This window comes from Acanthisitta chloris, unplaced genomic scaffold (genome assembly GCF_000695815.1).
Source record: "Acanthisitta chloris isolate BGI_N310 unplaced genomic scaffold, ASM69581v1 scaffold4382, whole genome shotgun sequence".
Taxonomy (NCBI): domain Eukaryota; kingdom Metazoa; phylum Chordata; class Aves; order Passeriformes; family Acanthisittidae; genus Acanthisitta; species Acanthisitta chloris.
This window is the reverse complement of record NW_008662063.1, coordinates 56,339-77,748: the sequence shown is the minus strand read 5'-3', so window position 1 is coordinate 77,748 and position 21,410 is coordinate 56,339. Positions and strand designations below refer to the sequence as shown.

Below are 21,410 nucleotides of genomic sequence, written 5' to 3'. Positions count from 1 at the left end.
CCTGAGCTGTACAGGGTAAGTGTTACCTGCCACATGTTTATTTGCTGCCATTGTTACAGGGAAGCAGCAGCATGAGAGAGGATACCTGAGCCACAACCCATACAATTACTTGTAGTGAGAGGTGTTTAGTTTTAACAAGAGGTCACAATTACATTCCTTTGCCTACTCCATGTGATCCAAATAAATTATGCATGGCAGAAGAAAAATTAAGTCTTAGTGTGTGCTGCAATTTAGAAAATGAGAAACAGGACCAGAGCTAAGATTAGGATGTTCTAATTGTAACCAGCTGTTTCAGCATTTGCCTACTCCATGTGATCCAAATAAATTATGCATGGCAGAAGAAAAATTAAGTCTTAGTGTGTGCTGCAATTTAGAAAATGAGAAACAGGACCAGAGCTAAGATTAGGATGTTCTAATTGTAACCACCTGCTTCAGCGCAGCTATTTCTTGCAACTCTGGCACACTAATGACAGTTACACATGAATTAGCTGAGCTAGATATTGCATCAAACAATCTGGACTATAAATCTTGTGGCTGTATTATCTAGGGAACTCCCTTAAGAATGCTCTCCCAGTATTGTCCACTTGCATTATATTACTCAGATGTGATTATGAGGTTTTTAATAAATTAAGGGATCCGAGTATAAAAAGTGAGGTTGGCCAAGAGATTTTTTCAGTACTTCAGTGTGTTTCTTGAAAGGAAAAAATAGCAAGGAAAGAGGAAAAAAAAAACCCAAACCAATCCATGGACACAGAAACTTACAATCCCATTCTGTACACTGAAGCCCAGCTGGTATTTCAAGTCTGGCCGTTTTATGAGGACAGTAGTAACAGGAGGACAGCTGACAATGTTCAGTTTGACTTGTGTCTGATTCTTGAGTCCCTGTAAGAAATTCCAAAAGTTAGTATTTCTAAAATGGATCTTAATTTGCTCTCCTTTGTGGTTTCCTAATTGCAAGAGTGTAAACCAGCTAATCTGAGAGTGATCGACTAGAGTTAACAGAAATTTGTTGCTACCTTAGAAATACATTTCTCTTCTTTATTTCCCAAGATATTTGGCACAACAGAACATCAAAGTTTTGCCTTTAATTACTACAGAAACTTGGAGGAAGTTTTCACAAAAACCCAAAACTGACTACTGCTTGCCCTTTACCAGCATCTGTCTAATTAATCTCCTGCTGCTGCTCTTGGTAAATCTGCACAGACATTAGACTTAGTTTCTGTGACTGAAGTTAATGCATTCTGAGACTCCACTTTATCTGGGGAATCTGTCCTGCAGTCTACCAGTCTCCATCCATTTTATCCACATGGAGCCCCCAAAAACATAGATTTTCATCCTCAGATTGTATTCTGAGGCTGTGGGGAAACCTGAAACTTGGAAGATAGCTAAATTAGTTAATTTAGGCAAATTTTTCAGACCTGGCCTCATTTGTTACAGCCCAGTAACAAAGCTGCAGTCGTATTCTGCAGCCCTAAATTTCTGTACATTATCACCCCTGAATCTCTGTTTCTAATTCTGCTTTATGTTGATGGCAGATTACTGGGTTTTTGCAGTGATAGGAAAGATTGTCTCTGCTGGAAATCTATAGGATTGCTTGTCTGTTGGCTTACAATCTACAGCATAGAGTTGTAAGTTTGGGGTACCTTTATGATCCCTTGGCATGTTGCAAGAGGCAGACCAACTAAACTGGTACCATTAATGGACATAATTTGATCTCCAATGCTTAGTTTTCCTGAACGAGCTGCAGGGCCTCCATTCATCATGTTAGCCAGGATAACGGTGGGTAGAATGGATCCCCATCCAGATTCCACAATCACTACCCCAAGAATTTCTCCCTTCTGCTTTTCTAGCTGGAGCTGCAATTAAAAAGGAAAAAAAAAAAATTTTTTTTGCTTTGTTTGTCTAAGTTGGAGCATGAGCATCTCAGCTCTTCCTCAATAATATCTACAAAGTATTAGACTCATTCTATTTGCCATTAGGTAGTAGCATGACTTCAAAACCACTGTTAAATATGTCTAACACACACCTTTTTCTTTTTAGGGGTATCCTCCACTTGTTTGCTGAAAGTCATGTAGGTCCTTATAATAAGCAAAGCACTAACACATTGGTTAACTCTACAGAAAGTGGTGGAACTGGATCCCAAGTGAATGAATGGCAAAGTCTGTGTCCCTGGAATGTGGCAGCTAGAGAGGGAGGCTGAAGGCAAGGACTGCAACACAGGCTTGTGTTCAGCTCCACTTCTGCCAGTACTGCTCAGGTTGTCTCTTGATTTCAGGGTTTGTCTGTCCTTTCCAGACAAGGATCTCTTGATTGTTATTAACATGATTGAATATCCTTGTGCCTAGCATGTTAATGGAAGATAATATAAAGGATGACTTCTCCTGAAGTATGGTGATGTTACCTGTTCAGTAACCATCACATATCTAACATTTACAGAACTGGAGTAAGACTTTAAGTAGAGAACATTCTCTTTAACAAAAGACTGGGAATTCTTTTCTTTCAAATGTGAAAGGACAGGACTGGAATCATGATGGGCAGCTGGCTTTGGTTGAGGCTCTCTAGTATGATTGAACCAAGCACTATGCCACAACTCTGGTCATCTTTATCCATTTCAGTACTTTGGAAAAACATAAAATCACCTTACACTGTGCACTGTGCATAGCACAGAGCTTATCTATGTCAGATGTAAATGTACATTACTGCTGAAACAATAAGACCCTGAAAATGACACCAAGAAATCCTAAAACTTATGAAACTGATTTTAGTAGCACAGTACTGATGAAACCACACATCTTGACGTTGTAAAGTCATCCTTAAAATGCCAAAAGATACTTCTGAGAACTACATTCCTCTGAAAAAGGATCAATCTGAAATTAAATTCCAAAACTAGTTTACCTCTTTGCAGTTTTCTGAATTGGAAAAGTGTATGAGATCATCATTGTACATCTCTTGGGTATTGATGATGTCACTGTATTCTTTCTGACTGAGATCCTCTGGGTTAATTCCATTGGCTCTTAAAAACTCTTGGTAAGCCACACTGAAGGCCTGACCGATGGACTGAGCTATCAGCTGGGCCTGGAATGTAGAACAAGGTACAGCTCAGAGGAAGAATGGATAAACAGTTACCACTGAAACCACAAGGAACCCCGAGAGAGACTGGATTTTAAGACACAATCAAAATAAAGCTTCCTGCAAAGTTGCTGCATTAGCATGGATATAAAGTCAGTTTAAGGTCAGTTGCACAGAAAGAATCCATTACATCCAAAATCAAGCTGCAAACTCCATTTAAAAACCCTGCTGGTCTCCTTTCAGCAGTAGGTTTCAGTAGCAAACAGCCATATGCTGTTCATGTACTCGTTCCAACAAACACTGGAGAGCACTGGCTTGGTACCAACATGGAACAGAGCTCACTGGCACAGGCTCTGCTTCTGATCACAGTCTGTTTGCAGGAGTGATGGGAGAACGGATGCTCTGCTTGCACATGCCTTCACAGACACGTATGCACTGATGATTTTGGGTGTTGTGTCACCTGCTGCTTCTCCACCTTGGTTTTACAGGCCTGAAAACACTGCTCAACAGAACCATCTGCTCTCCTATTACTGCCATGATGCCTGTCTCACATTCCCAGCAAACCAGTCATACCCCTACGTACCCACTGCACATCTAGGTTAGCTAGACACCTTGACTAGCAGTGTCAGGGATGCTTTCAAGAGTGCAGCCAAAGCCATGACTGCAGCTTGCTAATGTTGCAAACACCTTTTCAAAATCCCTCCTTAAATTTTAGTGCACTTATCTGCACATTCCACTAGATGGCAAGGGAACACAGAGAAACAGAGAAAGGAACGTGCAGTTCACTTTTTCTACACTTTAAATTTTTTTCCTGTTCTGAATTCCCTGCAGCTCACAGGAGATGCCACAATGAGTTTCAGTATTTGTGGTTTTTGGGCACTGTGTTCTGTCATCAGGGGATATGAGTAACTCCCAATGATAGGAGAAGTTAATTGCATCTTACACTGTAACTCCCTAAAAATATTACTAATCAAACCTGGAAATGCAACACACTTTCTTAGATAGGAGGTACATGCTAAATGCATTATGAATGCACAGGGTTTTCTAGACAACATTAGAAATATGTATCTTCTTGCAATCTACTGATCAGGTGTTTTCTCTGATGCTAAAAGATGGTTTTACTTAAGCACCAATCGGGGACATAAGTGGCCTAGCTAGTCACAAATTGTTTCTTCATATTTTAAAACATATTTTCAAGTCTTAGCACTATACCAAGAGGTTTGTAGTACTATGGTAGTACAGACTCATCAAAAACATTTTCATCATTCCATTACTCAAGTTTCTCTCCATGCCTTATTGACTTCTTTTGCTCTCCAGTGTCACTGCATCTCTGCAGTTAGTCCTTCCCTTTTGCCTCTTTACATTCTCAAAACCATTATCTCTTGATGTCACACTCTGCTCTTACTGCTCCCAACAGCCACTTCTCACATCTTCATTTGGCCTTGTGAATGTTTGTGAAAGTCTTCAGCATTATGCATAACTTAGAGATAATGTAATTAAGTTGCTTGGAAAGGTCAGCCTAGCAAAGCAGTGACAGAGCTGAGATAACTAGGTCTCAGAGCAGCCTCAGTCTAGCACTCTAACCTTTAGACAATGCCATTTCTCCTTCACAGGCTTAATTGCTTTAAAATAATGAAAATGATTGATTAGCTCAAAATACGCACCCCATGAGCAAAGACTGTCTGAACCCAAGAACTCAGTTAGTTTTTAATTGGTATGACAGAAATTGTATCTAAAGCTGTTCCTATGTAACAATGCTGAGAAATGTTCAGCACTGCCTCTTAGTGTAAAGTTAGAAGGAGGCAACAAATTTTGCTTTTTCTGTTTTACGATCTTGGTATATTTTCCCATAAATGTGTTAGGTTGAAGTCCCCTGTGCTGCCACTTTGGGCACATCTCTTTTGCTACCAACCAAACCTGGATATACAACTGCAGTAAAGCAAAGTCATCTGCCTTTGCCACAGGAGGTCTGGGATGACATGTCAGCACTTCTCACAGCAGTGGAACAGGATGTGCAGCAGAGATCTACACAACTCTTTTGCAACCATTACTTCTGCAATCCTTCTTTTGAGAATGGCTCCAGGTTCTTTCACCTTTTGATATTTCTAATGCAAATGACAATTAGAACCTAAATTCCTAGAGGTCACTCCTTTTTTTTGAACAGAATTTTAACAAAAAGTGGTTTAGGACTAATACCATATTGGATCTCAGACTACCTTCCAGCATAAAGATGACTGAAATTCTGTTTGCTGTTGTACAGAAGTACTAAGGGTAGTGACATTAATGAGTTCTTCATTCTGTTTGCTGTTGTACAGAAGTACTAAGGGTAGTGAGAGTAAGGAGTTCTTTCTGGCTTTTACTTAAGAATTGCTGCCCAGGAAGAAAAATCTCTATAAATACAAAGAACAAAATTTCCTTAGCTCTACCTTCCAATACCTGAAGGGAACTTACAAGAAAGATGGACAATTTTGACAAAGGCCTGGAGTGACAGGACAAGGGGGAATGGCTTCAAACTGGCAGAAAGGAGGTTTAGATTAGATCCTAGGAAGAATTTCTTTCCTGTGAGGGTGCTGAGGCACTGGCACAGGCTGCCCAGAGGAGCTGTGGCTGCCCCATCCCTGGAAGTGTTCAAGACCAGGTTGGATGGGGCTTGGAGCAACCTGGGCTAGTGGGAGGTGTCCTTGCCCAGGGCAGAGGGGATTGAACTAGACCTTTACTGTCCCTTCCAACCCAGGCCATCCTATGACTATAATCTTTACTAGGGATGAAAAGAGAGAACTGAAAAATAAACAGCTGCATGTGTTCTTAAACATCGAAGAATCAAGTGGCATGTTTGAGAGCACAAATCCCAGCTACAGGTAAGTCAGCCACAGGGAATAAGGACTGGGTAGAGGACAGCCTTGTGCCAGGCCTACCACGTCAATAGATGTTCTCAACAACTTGGCTTTGGTTTGAAGGAGCTCCAGGATGGTTCCACCTCATTCCAAGTGTCTGGAGGTATATACGTGTCATCATGTGCCAACCTGCTGGACTAAGGGATCCAATCTTGGGATGAGTGATCAGTTTGATAGCCCGTAAATCAAGCCTGTACTTACATCCTCTGATTCAAAGACATGGCAAATCATTTTGTACTGCTTCTTTCCTTCCTGGGCTCCAGGTGTGGTTTCGATGCAGTCCTGAGATGCTGACCTGGGCATGCGGCGTCGTGCCATGAGCACCACAATGTTCCCAATGTCGGCGATGTAGGAGATCGTGCGCAGTGCGTGATCCATCATGGTTTCCTACAGAAAGCAGGGAGAAATAAAGCAATTCCTCATGCCTGCTGCTATTCCACAGGTACTGCCCCTTCCCTGTCCTTCACAGCCCACTGCTTGAGAATGACAAAAGCCACAGAAGCACTTTCTGTGGGTCCAGATCTGGTATTCCCTATATGGTCCCAAATTCCCAACTGAAGGCACAGTGGCTGTTCATGAAATTGGCTTCAATGGAAGTGTTGCCTGAGCAAATGCAACATCGTTGCTACTCTAAAGCAATAATGAAGAGCTGTACTACTATATAAATATTTTCATGCTGTTGGAAAATGGTTTCCCTTTTTTGTTGCTTTTACTGAATGCAACAGATTCATTCCATGACACAAGAAGTTCTACCAGTCATATGAGATGGTGTAATTTCCTTATTTTTTTAATGTCCTATAATAGCAAGAATTTCTAAGGCAACATTTTCTCATATAGAGCAAAGCAATAGCTTCTTTGTAAAGAGTTCTGAAGGCAGTGTTTCACCTCCCCTGTAGGCAGAACTTCTAATATGTTTTTGGCTACCTAAATATCTCCGATCAGTTTGGAGGGAACTGCTCTTAGTCTTTAGGCTGGCAGTCAAAATCCTATTCCAGTCAATGTCATTATGCTGCCAATGTGGTTGTGCTGGGAGAACTCAACTCAGAAGAGCCACTGCCTGTGAGAATGGTTTTAAGTGAAAAGCTGTCTCAGCTTCATCCTAATGAACATTTCTTATGTAAGTACTCATAAAGAGTACTAAATTTAAAAAGCCTTTATCTCAAATCCCTGAGCTCTGCCTCTTTTTAATTACTTTAGCCTTTTAAACTCTTATTTTACTTTCTGCTATTAGCAGGGAAATCCCAACCTCCTACCTTAAATGTTTTTTCCCCATAGGAATATAACATTATTCAGTGGCTTTGCCTGGGTTGCCTTGGACAAATGAAAACTGAGTGTATATTTGTAGTCAAAGGACAAGTTGTCACTAAACTTGTTTTGTTTCAGATATTACTATTCCCTCTTCTGTTTCCGTCTCCAGTTTATGTTTCTATCAATTGTTTCTTAGATAAAAGAGCAATGAGGTCCCAGAAGGAAGAACCTTAAAGGACATTTTATAACCACTTTCTGAAGCTCCACTAAGTATAAACTTGTAGTAAGTTGGATAATTTCTGAATTCAGCATTAAGTATGTACAAATTAATGTAGCTGCCAATCTCATGTTCATTAGAAGGTTTCTATATGTAAAATAATGTCATTTTAATAAAACAATGTATGTGACATTGCTACAGTGATGGTCAGTTCAGAGAGTTTCTCCAGACTTTTATGTATTGCTCACACTAGAAACAACCAGAAGCTTAATAGTTTTATTGATCAAACTAGCTGAGGATGTGTCCTGACCATCTCTGTCCCTCACCCTGAACGGCTAAAAACATGCACCACATTCTGCCTGAATAGAAATAAGACAATGTGGTATGAGGTAATTCATGATTTTAATAAGTCATGTAAGCAGCAGCATTCTTTACAGCAACAGCCTGGCATTAGTTTACCATTAGCTGAATAAATTTCTAAGGCCTAAGAAAGAAAGATTGTTCCTCAAGACAACAAAAGTAATTAAGAATTTCAGTACAATTTAACTTGACAGAGAAAAATATAAATTACCATTGTTTCTTAGAACCACTGCAGATAGTCACTACCCATAAAATTGCTGTAATGATTCTTCTCAGGCTTGAAAGAAAATGTTCTATGCTTATCCCTAAACTCTGAAAAGTAATGATGGTAAGGAGATGGTTTGGGGGGTGTCTCTAAGGGTTGCAGGGACTCAGGAGGATTCTCAGCACTTCTGGCAGTATGGAGAATTGTTTTGTAATGGACACCTCAGCAGGATCTTGGGAGCACTGCAGAGATAATTGCTCTGCAGCAGTGTGCACTAAGTGTTGTGTACAGGTGCACAAGAGTGAATGGACTGGGAAAATGAAGGCATTTCATCTCACCTGCCAAGAAAGTCTTTCTGTCCATATCATTGCACACAAGTTACTCAAAGGGGTTTCTTTTGTATTTTTCCCCCTTGTAGGGGTGAAAGCCATTATTTCCCTCTCACATTTTTCCTGGCTAATGCAATTACATTTATGAATAAGGCAAATATTATTGACTGTAAACACATTTACTTTTGACATACTTCTGACTTTCCTTTCCCACTCCATAATCCATTATATTCAATCTTCCACTAGCAATATCTCTTTTTCACCCTCTCTCCTGTATTACTTTCCCTTGAATCCTGCCATCTCTGCCCAATTTGCTGCTCTATTCTTTCCTTCATTCCTTTTCTGGTCCCATCCATTCCATCCTTGCTATCCTGTATTTGTCCTTAGAAATTCAGCCTCTCTCAGCCTTTTTCAGAATCACTGCTTTCCTGTCTAGATTCCCCTTCCCCAGAATCTCCCTTCTTTTCTGAGGCATTCTTTAGAACCCTGTTTGTTGTCCCTCTAGCTACCCAAAGAATGCCTGAAGGAGAAAACCTAAGCAATTCTTCCAAGCTTTCAAGTCATGTAGTCCTGTGGGAGTTGAGAATTAGCCTAATGAGTCAGATGGTTTTACAGGACCAACCAGAGCTCTGTGCACACACATTTGTGGTATCTTTTCCTTTGCTAGTTTTCCCAGTTGTTTCACTTCAAGAAGCTGGGAGAGGCTGCTGTGGTATTTCTGCTGGTTTTGTGCACTGATTGCAAGCCCACAAAGCTATGGCACAGGGAAGAATTCCTCTCAGCCAAAGAAGGTATGTGACAACCTAGAGCTGCTTCTACTACATATATAATAAACAAGTGATTGACTTGGCTGAATGTATTCAGCAACTAAATGATAAGCAACTAAAAAGTGGCAGGAGAGCCATGTCCTATTGTTGCTGAGGGCAATAAAATTACCACAGCTGGCTCCATTCCAGTGTGCCAGTGCACCTTACTGGTGCTACTCAGCATTTTGAACTCTGCTGCATCTCATTTTTTTAAATGAGAATCTTATATTTTCAATCAGCTGTTACCTCATGTGAGCTATACAACACTACAGATGGATTAAAACATGTATGGCACACTGCAAAAATGGGTTTTATGTAATTGATAAAGCCATGAAAGTACAGACTGTTTCTGCCAGCTGCCACAGCAGCTGAGACAGACCCATGGTAATTACACCAGTCAGGAAACTTCACTAGCTTCACTGAAAAATGTTACCAAGCCAAAAAACATGCTAAAACGTCATGGGAATAAGTTTGTCACAGCTCTCTGAAATACACACTGTAAATTAAAAAAACCCCAACAACCAGAGAGCTTGAAATTTTAAGAGTTTCCAGTATTACGATTTTCATCTAGTTGAGCAGCTCAAATTAGACACCATTTGCCATGGTGCATTGCATTCTGCATCACTAGAAATCTCAGGGAATCAGAAGAATAAGATGACAGTTACTTTGACAGTTTTTATGGTCTATCTCAAAGGACTTAGTTTTTCTTTTTAAAAGGATTGGTGTTCAGCTGAAATGCTGAACTGTTTAAAGAAGTAAGAATAGTGACTTCCACTAAGTTAATCCTTAGTCAACAAGAGAACTTAGCTATTACTGCCATATATTCCAACTACAAACTGTAGCTGTTCCTCTATCAGTAATTGTCTACAGTCATCTTTACACTGATAATTACTAGCATTTTATTTTCTGCTAATTCAAAAAGTAGCTATAAGCTTTGCTAATATCCTCTCTGGATGATGCATATTTACCATGAGGTCAAAAAAAGGCTGAGGCATAACAAACAGCTGTGTTGCTTATCATGGATAAAATGCAGTATCAGGATGATTGCTGGATGACAGATTGTAAACATTGCTGTCCATGTTTCATGGGATATTCTACTCTTCATCTGGCTCTCCCTCTTGGGAGTTCTGGTGGCATATTAAGGACATCTGCTTATGTTAAAAGAAAAATAATCCATTTCCTGGAGATACTATCGTTACCCTCACATTAAAGGACAGTAATGCTCTCCCTTAAGTTTCAGGAAGAAGCAGGTGCTTCATGGTTTCCATTGTTAGAAAAATAAATTATATACTAACTGAAAACAAACCCAAACCCTAAATGTAGAGTGCTACATTTATCTTTATTCAAGTATCTCCTACAGTTTCAGTTCATTTCTTCAGTTAGCCATGACATTTCTTAACTCTGATCTTCTACATGTAAGGTCTTATATATGTAAGGTCCATAACCATTTTCTCTTTCCATCTTCCAAGTTGTTTATGAAAATATTGAACAGTACTACATCAAAGAAACATTTGTGAGTCTCACTCTGCTCTTTTTCTCTTTATAGATGACAATATACCAGATATAACTACACTCAGAAATTGTTAAACCTGCTCCTATCTCTTGTATCTAGATCATACTATTTAGAAAATATTATATGAGATAAAAGCCTTATTTATGGCAAGAGGTGATGTGTGCTGCTTCTGTGCCATGGACAAATATATTCCCTGTTCACACAAGAATGTGATTGATTTGACACGATTTACTTCTGACAAATCTGTGCTGACTCCTGTTCATCTCAGCTCACAAACTGCCTACAATGGGTTTGTTTGTTTTGATATTTTTCTGACAATTAAACTCATCTATTGTAATCCATGGTCTGTTCTGCTACTTAAAACAACCCAAACCTAAACAACACCTTCCTAATTCTGGCAGAGTATCAGTAAAAGGATAGCATAAGGCCACTCAAACCAGTTTCCCAAATACAAGATGACTTTTCTAGTTTGGCTGTATCTAGCTGCACAAAGCACTTTCTAAATAGTTTGTTCTGTAGTGTAACTCGAGATATTATGATTTTCAACTGCTGTTGGCTGTGTTCAATGGAGCTTTTTAGTCCAAAACTAAAGAAAAAGACATCACTAAAATTTCTATTTTCAACACTTCTTATAAGAATGAAAAGTTAAAGACTTTCCGTAAGTATGATCCAAGTCTAAGAGATCTTGTGGGATTTTTATACTTAAACATTTGGATCCATGTATAAATTTTATATATTTAATTGTAAATGCCTTAAAAAACTCCTTATGAAGATCAACTCTTGTTGAATATCTAAGTATTCCCAGAAGACAAAGCTGATCATTGCTGTGGTGTCCAGATGCTGCTTTTATATGAATGACTAATAATTTACCTTAGGCAAAGAGGATGGTGGCTCAGATGTGATTTATGGAAAAAAAATTGAGATTAAATGTTAAAAATGGCAAGATATGAATAGCTTAGTCAAAGCAGCAAATGACCTCCCTGTTGGACTGTACATCTGAGTTCTGAAACTGTTCAAGAAACAGTGTCCATGCATTCTCAAAGACATTCCTAAGCTGAACTACAGCTCTCAGCAACACTCAGATACTGCCCAGTACATCAAATCAACAAAATTGGTGTCACTATTACTCTACTGACAAGTGTTACAACACTAGGAGCTCTAACACTGCTCTTCCTGAGTACTCTCACAGCAGTGAATTTACCCAAATTCAGCCAAGTGTCCCACTCATTGTATAAGAGCTAAGTCTAACTCAACATTATTCTTGAAGAGTTTAAATCGTAACTTACCTGTGTGTCTGCATTTAAAACTTTGATTCTCTGTGTGGAGATGAACAGATCCACTTCAGTCAAGGCCTGGGAATCTCCCTCTGAAGTCTAAAAGACAGATGCTTTGTTACGAGGGGATTGTTAATTTTCTCTGTAGAATGACAACTTCACTGATTGCTTCAAGCATAATGTGATGTGAGGTAACTGCACTTAAACCACTGCAAAGATGGCTAGTCAAAGGTGTTTCTAAATACATGCAAAGAACACATTTATTATGTAGAAGGAGAGAAGCATACTCAGATTTTCAGGGTAAGAGGGAATTTTTGGAGCCTGTGGGACTGACAGCTCAAGGATTAAAACTCTCTATTTATAACCAGAAAAGGAGAAAAAGTATGGCTGTTTTTTCCCCACTTTCTCACTGATGCACTTCAGTACTTGAGGCACCAGAACTGAGAAAGTAGGAGAACTGAGAAAGTGACTTAGTCCTCATCAGCTGCTTAGCCCTTGCTGTCTCACCAGAAAAATGTGCAAGCTGATGCTCAGTACTTTGGTGGGGTTTAGGTCTTTTAAGTTTTGGGGGTTTTTTTAAATAAAGAACTGAGTGCTGAACTAATATTTCAAATCACAGAAAGCCATCAGCTGACTTTTAGACCTCAACTCCTGAGCACTGCTCACTAGGGAAACACTTCATATCCCACTAGAGAACATGGTCACAGTGCAGGAGGGATTAGTGCAATGCCACATGCTTCTCAAGTGTGAGCCCTGAGAAAACAGGAGAAGAAGTGGCAAAGCAGCTGCTTCCTCTCACTGAAGCATTGTCCATGAGCTTACCTAACACTCTGAGTTCCAGCAGGATCCTGTGTATTCCTCCAGGCTGCTTGTCCACAGTGCACTCTGCAACTGGCACTGAGCAGCCTCAGGATAACGTGGCCACAGATGGCACCACCCTGAGCTAAAGGCATCAGTCTCCAGCTCAGAGACTGGTTTGATGAGACAGTGCAAGGAAAAATGATGTATTCTCTGTTCCTTTGTGGAGTTCTAAAGGCTTAGCTATGCCTATCATTCATTCAGAGTAATTGGATTTGAATTTTGATCCAGCAAAGTACAAAGCAAGCACACACTTTAGCAGAGGTTACTTGTCTTGCTTCCACCCTTCTAGTGATATTTTTGTTAACTGTGCTTAGTTAACTGAGGTATTGGTTTTAACTGAGTGTGAAATGTTTTCTCTACAAAAGCTGTTCCAGCTATGGGATAAAGTTATTTTGTTTTGAAGTATCAACAATAATTTAATAAATATATAGTAAGTCACAGGAAACACATCTTACTGCTTCACTTAGTAAAATCAACATAAGCATTACATTTTAAAAAAAAATCTCCTGGGATTTTTTTTTTTTCACACTGGCTGTACATCTGGACTAAACAAATCCCAGGTATTCAGGAGAAGAAAGGCAGCAGACAGGCATTCCAGCAACTGAACAATGAAGAAAATGAGCTCATTTTACTCCATCCACTATTCTACTGCTTAACAAAGAAGAAACCAAAATGACAACTTTATGAGGACCCATAATGAAAGACATAACACTCCATGGAGAATATGTACAACAAAAATGTAAGTAAACATTAGCATTCAAGAAAAACAGTTTACACACCGCTTTTTTCTTGATTTTAGCCGCCTTTTGCATCCTCTGAGGAGTAGCATAAAAAAAGAATGCAGACAGATGTACACACAAGGAAAGAGAAAACACAGTGTGGGAAGTCAGGGAAACCTTTTGTCTCTGAGTCCAGGCTGTTAAAAATTTAAAAACTGGGGGCAGTGGGAGAAGGATGTGCAAGACAGAAAGATTTGTTTATACCTTATGCAGTTCTCAAGCATAATTGGATTTCATGGCATTATTTATCTTGTCAATTGATTACAAGCAAAATTGGTACCAAAGAGTTGTCTGTTAACAGCTGCTCAGAACACCATGCTAAATATACAGCAATCAAAAGTGGCAGTACATGCACTATCTAAAACCCAAGGATTCCTGTCTGTATTAACAATATAGATTGGTATTAATAGACAAAAGAGTTCTGAGGGAGTTAATTGCAATCAGCCATTACTTACTATAGCCTGAGACATCACAATATGCTAAACAGCAACTCAAAGGTTTGGAAAGTTTAAAGAACCAGATCTTTCTTGCCTTCCATTTGTTTCTAAATGCCAAATCAATCATCAGTCATGACAGTCTCTTGCTAAGCAAGTGGCTGTTCCAAATTGGTTTCCTTCAAAAACATGCAATTTTTAGCAATTAATTATTTTATTGATTAAGCACATACTTTTTCTATTAACATTTAAATCTGCCTCTTTCTAACCATGTGTTTATTCAGATGAGGTATTTACAGCAGATTAACAAAAATCTGTAAAAGAGAAATCTCCTATTTGGATTATTAACCAAAAAGAGATTTTCTTTACACAGCGCTACGAAACAATCTGTGCTATATTATTTACAAACAAAGTGTTCACTGTAAATAACACCAAATTCAAACACAATAATAAGGTATGTTCTTGCCCTAAAAAAGTTATAATTCAATATACTTGGACTAATCTTAGCAATTTGTAGTAAATGAAATGAATTAATGACATAAGAGCAAAACCACAGACAACCAAATATCCTGTGCTTTGCCACTGGAATATTTTCTAATTGCCATCGGCAACTTGTTTTTAATACCTGAATTTGTCATGCAACTTCCAAAGAATTTTGAACAGAGTCTGGAATAATTTATATTTTGTTCCTCAGAGATGCTGTGTGTAGTTTTATAACGAGCACTGGAAACTAATGCAATTCACAGTGCTAGGTCTATACTTACATAAGTGCATTCAGGAGACGTTTGAAGCTGCAGATCCTGTACCACTTGGAGATCAACTGTCAAAGGATCAGAGAGTATTCTACAAACCACAGATCTGCCCTACCTTAACACGACTCACTGCCTCCTGGGCCTGCATCATGCGGATGTTCTTGGAAGGGTTGCGCTCGGAAAGCAGCTGGGTAGAGCCCAAGTAATTGGCTGCAAAGATGATCCCATCGATGAGATCTTCAGGTTCACAAGGTCCTGGAACTGACAGGAGACATTGACAGTCACTGCCTTTCAAAAGAGTGGAGAGATGAGAAACTGAATACAGGATACTGAGGCTTGAACAGCCTTTTTAGTATCTTTTCTAATATGAAATGGGTAAAGAAATCAGTGCAAAATAAATTATGGTTTTCCCTATAATTACTTCCAAAAAAACATACAATGTTTAAAACATTGCACAATGGTTGAGTGTGGAATTCTAGAGGAAAATAACTGGAAAATTCTTTCTATGTTGCACTTTGACACACACTGGAATTGTTTGCAAGTTTCAGAAATGCTGATAGGTACCTTTACCATAACTTTCTTACTATTTATGAGTCTTACCGAGCATGACCTGAACTTCTGTTGAAATACAGATTTATGTTTACACATTTCTTTGACTTATTTCTAAAAGCACACGGTCCCCAAACATTATGTCTAGCAAAAATACTAATGAGCAATGGGCACAAAGGTGTACTTTGATTCAGCAAAGTCCACTATGAAACTTAACACTTAAGAAAGTTTAGGAAAAAGGCAAAGCAGTAACTGTTGATGCTGTTTAGTCACGTGGAAGGCCTAAATTCAGAGACTGGCAGAAAAGTCTCCTTTTAGCCTTCATTCAACAAAATGCCTTTGCATGCACTTAGTATTAATTACACAGTGACTTCGGTGAAAATCTAACATTAACTTGTATTTTGCAAGTTGTTTCTTTCCAGGGATGAAAAAAAGAGGACAGAGAGACCAGAATAAAGGATAATATTCATGTCATACTGGGACTATGCTCATCATCCTCTTTACTCAGCTGTTAAGCTTTACATCTCACTAAAGAACAGTCATTCCAGAGTTTGGCTGAAATCTCTTGATGGTGAATATTTTTTGTTCTTCAACAGTTACATGAAAGAAATTTGCTTTGAGCTCGATCAACTTGCCAATCTTCCAACAGATTTTTACAAAGTATAGCAATCTCATGTGAGGAAAAAAATGACACTGAATGGAGATGTTAATTTAAAAAAAAGAAAGGTTTATTGTTCAGTGTTCAGCTTCTTTATAATCAGTTCAATGTGGAAGATTATTTTGTGGAGAAGGAAAAATATACGTTATTTATTTGGATTCTTTACAGACTGTGGGTTTTTTTTTTGGTTGGATAAAGTATCATTATTGCTCTGCAGCATTAGAAAGTGATTTTCTGCAGAATCCATCAGACTAGCAACAGTCTGCAACATCATGTATAAATGAACAGCATGTATAAAATGCTCACAGCAATAGGTAATACAGAATAAAACACCACCAAAAAAAAAAGACATGTTGGGCAGAAAACATTTCCAACATACATTTCCCATCACAAAGGCAATGTAAGCAGTTGTCAGGTAAAGTAAGACATCTGTTGGAAGGCTGGAATGGTATTGAAAATTGCTGGGGTCAAATTGGGTTACCTGAGTGCTTTCTTCCCTGTCTGCTTTAAATAAAACAAAAATGCAGACCTGGCAGAGGTCCCAGCTCATCAGAGCACTTAAGCATGCCCTTGGCTGCAAGCATGTGTAAGGCTTACTGATGAGGAAGGCAAGAAGAAATAGATTTCTAACTTGCAGGTTAGTTTGATGTGAAAAAATATTGGAATTTTATGTTGAGTATTGGAGCTTAAACATTAGATAACTATTTCCGAAAAATCTAACTGTAAATTTCTGCACTACCTTATCAATGAAACAGAGATTACCCATTTCTAGACTGAGTAGAATAGGTCTAAACATTTTAAAATGAACATTTGTACTCATAAACTAAGGAAAAAGATACTCATTCAATAACTCAGCATAACTGAATTTACTAATCTGTTAGGAATACATTTTTAAATTTATTTAACATCATGTGTAACCCAAGAGTTTGGACAGTATTTAGAGTCTGCACTCTGAGGATTACCCATTTCTAGACTGAGTAGAATAGGTCTAAACATTTTAAAATGAACATTTGTACTCATAAACTAAGGAAAAAGATACTCATTCAATAACTCAGCATAACTGAATTTACTAATCTGTTAGGAATACATTTTTAAATTTATTTAACATCATGTGTAACCCAAGAGTTTGGACAGTATTTAGAGTCTGCACTCTGAGCACAGAAGCACCCTTCCTGCTGTTGCTGAGGACTACCATGCACTGTGAAGTCACTGGGCCATTGGGATGCTGGGGCACTGCAGCAGGTTTTGCATAAGGAGGAAATGGACACAGAGCTAAGTCACCTTGCAGAATGTCTGTACACAACTTCCATATTTTGTCTGATTGCTTCACTTTGTCATGCTTGTTACTGTGCAAGGGAGTAACATCTATGGTGATACAACAGAGAGCAAAAAAGCCTGAACTGCTCAACTAGAACTAATTACCTCTATGAGGACACAGTACTACTAAAACAATTCTAACAGCAAAAGGACACATTTCCAATATTTTTGGGCCTGTTACCTAGGGGTTTCTTTTATGTTCACATAGCATACAAAAAATAGAATGTGTTGGACATGATAATATTATTCTAAATCATATTAAGCTTTTCCTGAGTTGAGAATGGCTTTAGAAATCAAGTTTTTAATATTCTTTTATGGTTTCTATTGTGTGTTCATGGTAGATCTAAGGGGTCAGATCCTTGGAAGTGTCCTATTGTCTTTTCTCACTTTACAGCTGTGTTCTCTTGGGTTTGACTGGTTTTGAGAAATTGATTTTTAACATATATATTAAAGTATTTGCTTTCACTGTATCTTACTTTAACCATGGTTGGTGTCAAACTTACCATCGACAAAACTTGGAAAGGAAGACACTTTCTTTGTCTGTTGAGAAATAAAAATGGCATAGCTGTAACAAAATAATTTTCACACAATGAAGTGAATTTATCTCACATTTAAACAGCTGATCACTGTCACATAGCCACTATTTAGCACAGTGAAACACATCACGTGGCAGTCATTAATCCACCCTAAGTGTTACAGAGCACCCTGTACCTGGAATCTCCAAGTATTTTACACAGATCCCCACCACACAAAAAATAAAGGAGGCAGGGGGGAACACCATGAAAATGACATGTCAGCTGTCAAATGAGCAATACAAATCAGCAATTTCCAGTCCAATAATAATAGTTTGTCCACTAGATCACAGTGCCTATTAATGATATCCCAAATTTCTAATGGAGAACATTTAACAATGTTTTACAAAGCAAGATTCTGGGTCAGTGAATAAAAAGAACTGTCCCTGACTGCACAGTACATAGCATTATGCTTAACCTCAGCAGGGACCACAACAGTGCTCTTTTTACAGCACTGTCTCTATTCTCAATAGACAGATACAGTCCTTCCATTCACTTGTGTTTCCCAGCCTCCTCAGTCATTCCTGTTTCCAGGAAAGAGGCTGATTTCTCTGTTATGGGAAAAGGCTTTAGAAATTAGTCTCTTCGTTAATATAATAGGCTACAGGCTAAATATGTTATATGGTTTTGAGATAACAGACTTCTATATTGAAGTCTCAATTTCATTTCATTGTGTCTAGCCTCAAGCATAACTCATTCTGCATTCTTAGATGTTTTCTTTGCTCCAGTCTTCAGTGACAAGAGCAGGTCTGTCTATCACTGCATCTCTTCACAGCTGACTAAGCCAGGACTGACACTGGGAGTGGGGTGGGGGAGGAATAGAAGCAGAAGATGATTTCTTTTTCATGCTACTTTTGCTCTCCAATAATCCAAAAAAGAGAATTTCTGAAGTGTTCTTCCTATTCTGTATGCCATCACAAAAGTTTAGGCTTGAGCACATACCATGAACAGTTACATAAAATGAATGAGGCAGCAAAAATTCATGAGTATAGTTCAAAGACTTTTCAGAGGAGGCAGACACAGTATTTACTGTCAGTTCAGGAAAGGAAAGAGAGCCTAAGTGTGTGTGTGTGTGAGAGGGAGAAAGCTGCTTTCCCTCCTGGAAGCCTGACTGCAGGAACAGGAGCAGAATGGGCTGCCAGGACCTACCTCAGGTGTGTTGTTATTGTCAACTGGTCCATTGAGGTCTGAACGCTGTTGCTTCCTTGGCTGCTCTAACCCATTGCACATCTGTAAGAAAAATAAGGGATTTCAAATCCTTCTGTTTTCTGAAAAGCTTCAAAACAACGCAGAGATCTTGGCTGAAGTCAATGGTACAAAGCTAGGCAGAAAATTTTCACCAGATTAAATTAGATTTAAATGAAAATTTGCAAACTATTAACATATGAAACTGTATTTAGCACGTTCTGTATTGCTTATCTGTAGTTATTTATGTACGATTAATATTAATTACTGGTACAGAAATATGATAATTTGATATAACAGAATTTCCTATTGTAATTTAGCAAATATGTTCCATATGAAAATGTTAAGCTGTTTAATGATAATAAAAGATCCACTTTGATGTAAGTAATAAGGCATTTCATTATCATTAAGCAGCAGTTACATTACTGATTTAAATGTAAATTATTTTATTTCCATGCAGATTTTTCACATGAAATTAAGCCAAATGCTGACATGTTCAAATTACTCAGAAATCGAAGTCAGAATTTTTAAATGTGTTTGTTCTCAATCTGGACAAAAATCAAAATAGTCCTAAGGGCCATCTCTGATCTGAAAAACAGAATTCTAGCACTGACTATAGGATCCTGTGTTCATGGGAGATAAATCTCCTTCATTTCATTGTGTCTACCAGCAAATCTACCAGATGCTGCCAGCACAGCTTCAGGCTTCTGAAGAGATGTAAAAGAGAAACTATAAAACCTCACACAAGGAAAATACTAATATTTTTTCCCAAGATCCAATATTTTCAGGGCCAGAATTTCTTCTGACCTGACACAAGCCACACAACACAGGGAGTGCCCATGTCCCATACGTACCAAGAAAGTGAAGATTTCATGACTCAGATTTTCAATGCTAGAAATCTGGAAAACTAAGGTGATTTCTGGAACAAATTTTTATGGTTTAGGATATTTCATTTTCTTTTTGCTTAGTTTCTTTATTGAGTGTGAGTGCCTAAATGCCACTGTCATAGTAAAATATAAACTTGTATTGACAATTGTGGAAACACTGAGCCAGTCTGATTTGTAAGGGTGAGCCTGAATGCTAAATGTGAACATAACTCCTCTTCTGACTTTCAAATGCAATGCACAGCTGTAGTCAAAGGAAGTCTTTATGTTCACCTCTAGACAAATTATTCCCCATGAGTAATAGTTAGCTGAACAAAATATGCTAATGAAGAAAGCACATTAGAGCTATGAGCTCAGGGTGAGAATTCTCAGGTAACACAACGTGCACAAAGCAAAGATTCACCCAAGTAGTAGGCAGGATTTTAAGAAAGAAAGGTCTGAGATACACACAGAGCACCAAAACTGGGGGATGCACTGACTAGTGCCCTGTCCACGTGGCTGCATGAGCCAAGAAGCTTAGCATGTCCCTGCCTAGAAACACTACTCTGAGACAAATCTAATTCTATTGCATGGCTACACTAATATGGAGCAATATCTGTTGATGTCCAGTGAAATATATTAATGAGGTAAACAAGTATCTAGAGGGCTTTAATAAAACAAGCATAATAATCATGCATTATTCCCTAAAATAGTAGGATTTAGATCAAGTATCCTTTAAGCAGGGATTATGACATGGCCACAATGAAGACACATTAAACTGTAAACACTGACAGAAAATATATTAATTCCAGTATGTACAACAGAATGTTAACACTTCTAAAGCTGTCAGTTCTGATTAGCACACACTTGACTGAACTGAAAATGCACCTGCATGTAAGGAAAGAATTGGTTGTCTGCTTTAGTGAGCATCCCTGTGTGCTGGAACATGATTGAAACATGACTCTGTCACAAATCTGATATGTGGATGGATTTATCCAGCCCTGGGGATCATAATACCAATCATGCTCTTTGGTAATTGTTGCATATGAAATTCCATACAGTCCTAACACAAAATATGACTAAACACTTGGATGACATTTCAGTTTAGATTATACATAGCTGGAATTTACTGGAGCTCCTTTTTTTCAGGATTTTACAAATATGAATAAGCTTTGTTTATTGTTTCCTAGCCACATATGTAGCATGTATGTTGTTACTGTGTATTGGCTGGTTCCAAAGAGAAGTCTATGCAGAATACATGGTGAGCTGGGAATCAATTACATCAGCTCTACAAGGAACACAATGTTTTTTCTTACTATCTGATGTCTGTAGACGAAGACCATTTCTTTCCCCCCTGAGTTTCACCTCTGTGTTTATCCCCAGACTAACTGGGCAGAATCTCAGGTACAAAGAACTCTTCCATTTACTTTAGGCACATTTGTGCACACAATAGGTTCCACCTCTGGCTGATCTATTTGCACTTTGCTATTTTCAAATGTTGTGATGGGGAGGGAAGGATGTCACT

At 38.5% G+C, this 21,410-nt stretch overlaps 1 protein-coding gene across 2 annotated transcripts in view; it reads right to left on the bottom strand.

Moving 5' to 3' along the window:
• The window catches only part of APBA2 (amyloid beta (A4) precursor protein-binding, family A, member 2), a 34,854-nt gene that overhangs the window by 7,469 nt on the left and 5,975 nt on the right, over positions 1 to 21,410 (bottom strand). The window contains exons 2-10 of one of the 2 annotated variants that reach the window (XM_009070457.1): positions 18,987 to 19,067; positions 17,769 to 17,805; positions 14,857 to 15,002; positions 13,556 to 13,591; positions 11,928 to 12,014; positions 6,165 to 6,350; positions 2,896 to 3,075; positions 1,644 to 1,856; positions 763 to 882 (exon numbers count right to left, since the gene is read on the bottom strand). In XM_009070457.1, the coding sequence (XP_009068705.1) occupies positions 763 to 882; positions 1,644 to 1,856; positions 2,896 to 3,075; positions 6,165 to 6,350; positions 11,928 to 12,014; positions 13,556 to 13,591; positions 14,857 to 15,002; positions 17,769 to 17,805; positions 18,987 to 19,067 (1,086 nt within the window). The remainder of the gene's footprint in view (positions 1 to 762; positions 883 to 1,643; positions 1,857 to 2,895; positions 3,076 to 6,164; positions 6,351 to 11,927; positions 12,015 to 13,555; positions 13,592 to 14,856; positions 15,003 to 17,768; positions 17,806 to 18,986; positions 19,068 to 21,410) is intronic. The other variant, XM_009070458.1, reaches the window with a different exon arrangement.